Source organism: Oncorhynchus tshawytscha, linkage group LG20 (assembly GCF_018296145.1).
Source record: "Oncorhynchus tshawytscha isolate Ot180627B linkage group LG20, Otsh_v2.0, whole genome shotgun sequence".
In the NCBI taxonomy this organism is placed as follows: domain Eukaryota; kingdom Metazoa; phylum Chordata; class Actinopteri; order Salmoniformes; family Salmonidae; genus Oncorhynchus; species Oncorhynchus tshawytscha.
In genome coordinates, this window is record NC_056448.1 from 7,058,749 (window position 1) to 7,064,748 (window position 6,000).

The window sequence follows — 6,000 nt, forward strand, 5'->3', positions numbered from 1 at the left end:
AGTGTACACACATTCACTGGAAAATAAATGGCAGTGACGTTCTGAGCACACAACTAGTTGAGTACTTGGATTACTATTGAGTAATCAAAACGTATGTTGGTGTGTAAATTCAAATGAATATTACATTGTCAATGTGTGTAGAGACATGGTTAAATAGCAAATGAGTTTGACTGAATTGGATCTTAAATTCTCTTTTTCAGAGCTCCTCCAAGTCTGCAGGCCCCTCCCAATGTGTCTCAAAGTAAGTATTTTACCTAGTGGTTGTCCTCTGCTCAGCCTTTTCCCTTTGTCTTGTCTCCTGCTTTAGCATTTGGTCAGAACCCTTTTAGGATGGCTAATATTAGGGTGAATAAATCAATGGAGGCTAGAGGGGGGTGTAAAATAGCAACTTTCTTCTCTAATCCGGAGGACATAAGAATATAGAGATGCTAGAAATCGATTTTTAGACGTGTATTTTCATATTTTAGTATACCCTTTTCATAATGTGAAATTCCTGTTATTTTTTGAAGATATCAAATTATTTTGCAGATGTTATTGCAGGTGCAGCGAAATACTTATGCTTCTAGTTCCAACAGAGTAGTCCACCTGAGTAAATGCATGTTAAAAATGCCTCTGGCTGTGTTTACAGGTCTCTTAAATTAAGGGCTTTGCAGACCTGGACTGTGCAATATTTGTCCATTTATTATTTTTTAAATTCTTCACAGTCTGTCAAGTTGGTTGTTGATCATTGCTAGACAGCCATTTTTAAGTCTTGCCATAGTTTCAAGCAGATTTAAATCAAAACTGTAACTAGTATTACTATTAGCGTCTTGTTGCAAACAGGATGCATGTTTTGGAATATTTGTAATTTGTAAATGCTTCCTTCTTTTCACTCTGTCATTTAGGTGAAAATTGTGGAGTAACTACAATGTTGATCCATCCTCAGGAGAAAACTATCACAGCCATCAAACTCTGTTTTAAAATCCCCATTGGCCTCATGGGGAAATCCTTCCACTCTGGCAAGAGTTAGGAAGGACACCTGTAGCTTTGTAGTTACTGGGTGTAATGATACACCGTCCCAAACCTAGTTAATAACTTTACCATACTCAAAAGTATGTTCACTGTATGCTTTTGTTTATTTTTACCCATCTGCCAATCGGAGACCTTTGCGAGTTATTGGAAAACCTCCCTGGTCTTTTTGGTTGAATCTGTGCTTGAAATTCGAGTTTTGGGGAGTGTTGCAGGAAAGTCCACTAGAGCTATTGTCAGAGAATTGAATGTTCTGAATCAAAGCTTAAAATGTTCCATTTCTTCCATGGCCTGCATGCTCAGCATGTTGAGCAGTTTGGGATGCTCTGGATCAATGTGTACGACAGGTTTTTCCATTTCCCGCCAATATCCAGCAATTCCGCATAGCCATTGAATAGGAGTGGGACTACATTCCGCAGGCCACATCAACAGCCTGATCAACACTATGCAAAATAGATGATTAGCGCTGCATGAGGCACCAGATACTGACTGGTTTTCTGATCCACATGCTTAACTTTTCTTAAGATATCTGTGAGATGCGTATCTGTATTCCCAGTCATATGAAATCCATAGATTAGGGCCTAAGGCATTTATTTCAATTGACTGATTTCCTTTATATGAGCTGTAACTCAGTAAAAAAAATGAATTTGTTGCATGTTGGGTTTTATATTTTAGTTTAGTGGATAAATGAAGTGGATAAAGCAGTATCTAAACATCATTAAAGTGACCAAACAAGCATATCTCTGAAATATCAACGGAGCAAGCTTTTTATTTTCAAAGCCTTTTACATTTATTTTCAGCTCGCGTCATGTTAATTTAACTTTTTGTGCCCCGCGGAAACAACTCTGCAGACGACCACCACAACATGTCAAATCCTCAAAGAATGCTGCGAGAAAGCGGCACCACTCTGTCAACAGAGCTCGGTGCTTATTAGGTTACAAAATCTGACTTTTTGTGTATAATGTTAATGATATGTTAGACCCCACTGAATGATTCAGAACATGAAGAATCATTTTTGTCTTGGTAACATTTATTTTATAACATAAGGAAGTGACATTTCATCACCAAAGCAAATTTTCACCCACTGGGGAATCAATCAAGAGTACTTTGACAACTGCTTAAATAAAAAAGGCTTCATAAGGAACGTAACATTACAGAACCGTTTTGATTCAGAAGTTAATATATCCATTTAAATCAGGAAATAAACAAAAATGGCATTGACAAAATTATTGACACCCTAGACTTAATATTTGGTAGCACAGCCTTTGGTCTAAATAACTGCAATCAAGCGCTTCCTATAACCATCAATGAGCTTCCTGCACCTCTCTACTGGCAGTTTGGCCCAGTCCTCTTGTGCAAACTGCTCCAGTTCTCCCAGATTAGAAGGGTGCCTTCTCCTAACTGCTGTTTTCAGATCTCTCCACAAGTTTTCAATGGGATTTAGATTTGGACTTGCTGGCCACTTCAGAACAGTCCAGCGTTTTGTCTTGAACCATTCCTGGGTCCATTTTGAAGTGTGTTTGGGGCCATTGTCCTACTGAAAGACCCATGACCTTCAACGGAGACACTGGGTCCAACATTGGACTCCAAAATACCTTTTGTATTCACCTGATTTCATGATGCCATGCACACGTTCAAGGCACCCAGTTCCAGAGGCAGCAAAGCAACCCCAAAACATCACAACCTCCATGTTTGACTGTAGGGAAGGTGTTCTTTTCTTTGAAAGCTTAATTTTGTTTTCTGTAGAGATGGTGTGCTTTACCAAAAAGCTGTAAATTGGTATCATCTGTCCACAGGATATTCTCCCAGGATTTTGACATGTTCAGCTGTGTTTTGGCAAATTGCAGTCGGGCTTTCTTATGTCTTCCTCTCAGCAGTGGGTTCCTCTTGGGACTCCTACAATGTATCCCCTTTTCATTGAGTTGGCGACGGATTGTGCGAGTTGAAACTGTCTGAATGTCAGCTTGAATCTTTGTGGCAGTTGACTGAGGTGCTTTCTCCAACATTCAAACAATACTTTGCTGCAATGTTCCATTAAGTTTTCTCTTGTGGCCACGTCCAGTGAGGTTGGCTACAGTGGCATGGGCCTTAAACTTTTTGATTACATTACTTACGGTGGAAACAGGAACATCAAGGTCTCTGGAGAGGAACTTGTAGCCTCGATTGTCCATGCTTGGCTCCAATCTTGTATCTGATCTCCTCAGATAATTATCTGGTTGTTTTGTTCAACTGCACACCGAAGACATACATATGTGGATACCAAAATATATTGTAATTTCAACAGCTTTCTGGAAGAAATGGTGCATTATTTGAAAAAAGTGCAAGGGTGCCAATATTTTTGTCCACGACTGTACATCTCATTCAACCCACTTATTAATAAGTGTAAATATACTGTTGCAAGTCATCGTATTATGTGCTCAGTCCCATCCGGGGCGGGAGGTAGCGTAGTGGTTAGAGCATTGGACTAGTAATCGAAAAGTTGCAAGATCGAATCCCTGAGCTGACAAGGTAAAAATCTGTCGTTCTGCCACTGAACAAGGCAGTTAACCCACCGTTCCTAGGCCGTCATTGAAAATAAGAATTTGTTCTGACTTGCCTAGTTAAATAAAAGGTAACTCATGCCCCACCCTGCCCTCTCTTTCCCAGAAGCACGGGCACACCATCCCCCATGTCTCCCATGCCGTCTCCTGCCAGCACAGCCAGCTCTGGGCCAGGCTCCAATCACAGCAGTGGGGTGGGGATGGGCAATCTGAACACTGTGGCCATTCCCCAGGTCATCCAGCAGGTGGCATCGTCTTACGTCAACATCACAGCACTCTTCCTGAGTGCTCACGACATCTGGGAGAAGGCTGACGAGCTGGCACACAGAGGCAGTGGTAAAGGGGAGCAGAGGGGAAGGTTAAATAGTCTTGCACAAGGATATTATTACACCTGAACAGATTCTTTATAAGCTGTAGTTCTATATATCATTACTTGAGGTCATGATGACTGGGAAAAAATATTGGTGATGGTTGTAGTTATATTCATGTGAGCATTTCTTTCCTGCTACTCCATCTAATGTTGGTATTAACTTATCCAGGCTCTTTTCTTCTCTTTTTTTTTGTGTCTCTCTAGGTTTGTTGTCTGAGCTGGACTCAGCTCTGGGCCAGTTGAGCCTGACCTCCACCATGAGCTCTCTGGTGCGTCACACACGGCAGGGACTGCAGTGGCTCCGACTGGACACCTGCGAGACACAGTGACTGTTTCTCAACCCCACCCAGCACTACACAGCCCTGCTTACTCCTGCCGTACTCCTACAGTACCCAGCCCTGGATAACCCTGTCCGGGACATCCTATTTGGCTTTATTTATTGACAGGCCATCAGGCAAAAGCAGGATCCCAATTCCCTCCTCTACAAGTTGTTCATATAGATACAAAGTCAACTTTTATTAAATTTTTCCCAACTACCTATGAAACCGATGTTCACAAACCCTGTGTCCCACACACTTCCGGGTCCTCTGTTGGTCACATGGATGGGTCCATTAACAAAACAACTATCACATCCACCTCTGGATCTCTGGAGGCTGCTGGGCCTGCTAGACCTGTAGTGAGTTGAATGAGACTCTCCCAATCTGAATAATTTGTCACACAGCCAACTGACTGTGGCCTGGCCACCCCTCTGGGCCCTGTATCCCCGGGGGTTAGACAATGGGAAGGTTGGCTGAAGAACTGACTTTTGGGAGGGGTCAAAGAGTCCTCCCACCCTTCTCCTGTGGTAATGCAAAGCAGTGATGATAAAAAGCTTATTTATTAGCCTTATTATATTATCACTATTTTTATATTGTTTCAGTAAAATTTTGTTTGATCAAAAGCGGTGTCATGGCCAATATTTACTTCACCCAGCTGAAAAGGCCAATAGAACTACAGGTATCCATCCATCCCAGACCCATCCTATAATAATACTAATAATAGTATTGGTCAACTCCTGCAGAATATAACCAGTATCTCTGCGCTCCATAAAGTATTTCTAAATTGGTTTTGCCCTGAAAAATTGACATGCCACAAGATGGCCCTGGTCACTTTCTGTGAATATGTTTGTTTATTATTATTCTTCTCTTTTCTCTTCAAAGGAGATTGAATCTACCTGCCAGGACGGGTCCACTATGTTAATTCAGTCATATAGTGCATACGGAAATTATTCAGGCCCCTTGAGTTTTTCCACATTTTGTAACGTTAAAGCCTTATTCTAAAATGGAATATATTGTTTTTTGCCCTTCATCAAACTACACACAATACCCCATAATGGCAAAGCAAAAACAAGTTCATATCAATGTTTTCAAATTAATATAAATTTACATAAGTATGCACACCCTTTTTCAGTACTTTGTTGAAACACCTTTGGCAGCGATTACAGCCTTGAGTCTTGGGTAGGATGCTACAAGCTTGGCACACCTGTATTTGGGGAGTTTCTCCCATTCTTCTCTGCAGTTCCTCTCAAGCTCTGTCAGGTTGGATGGGGAGTGTCACTGCACAGCTATTTTCAGGTCTCTCCAGAGATATTTGATTGGGTTCAAGAACCAGCTCTGGCTGGGCCACTCAAGGACATTCAGAGACTTGTCCCATAGCCACTCCTGCATTGTCTTGGCTGTTTGCTTAGGGTCGGTGTCCTGTTGGAAGGTGAACCTTCACCCCAGTCTGAAGTCCCTGAGTGCTCTGGAGCAGGTTTTCATCAAGGATCTCTCTATACATCTTTCCCTCAATCCTGACTAGTGTCCCAGTCCCTTGTCGCTGAAAAACATCCCCACGGCATGATGCTGCTGCTGCCACCATGCTTAACTGGTGCCAGGTTTCCTCCAGATGTGATGCTTGGCATTCAAATCAAATGTATTTATATAGCCCTTTGTACATCAGCTGATATCTCAAAGTGCTGTACAGAAACCCAGCCTAAAACCCCAAACAGCAAGCAATGCAGGTGTAGAAGCACGGTGACTAGGAAAAACTCCCTAGAAAGGC

At 42.0% G+C, this 6,000-nt stretch overlaps 1 protein-coding gene across 2 annotated transcripts in view; it reads left to right on the forward strand.

Annotated features, from left to right (window-relative positions):
* The window catches only part of LOC112219622 (AF4/FMR2 family member 1), a 72,853-nt gene extending 67,399 nt beyond the window's left edge, over nucleotides 1–5,454 (forward strand). Inside the window, exons 17-19 of one of the 2 annotated variants that reach the window (XM_024381039.2) lie at nucleotides 201–241; nucleotides 3,655–3,884; nucleotides 4,123–5,454. In XM_024381039.2, coding sequence (XP_024236807.1) covers nucleotides 201–241; nucleotides 3,655–3,884; nucleotides 4,123–4,247 — 396 coding nt within the window. In that variant the 3' untranslated portion in view covers nucleotides 4,248–5,454. The remainder of the gene's footprint in view (nucleotides 1–200; nucleotides 242–3,654; nucleotides 3,885–4,122) is intronic. The other variant, XM_024381040.2, reaches the window with a different exon arrangement.
* The last annotated feature ends 546 nt before the right edge of the window (nucleotides 5,455–6,000 follow it).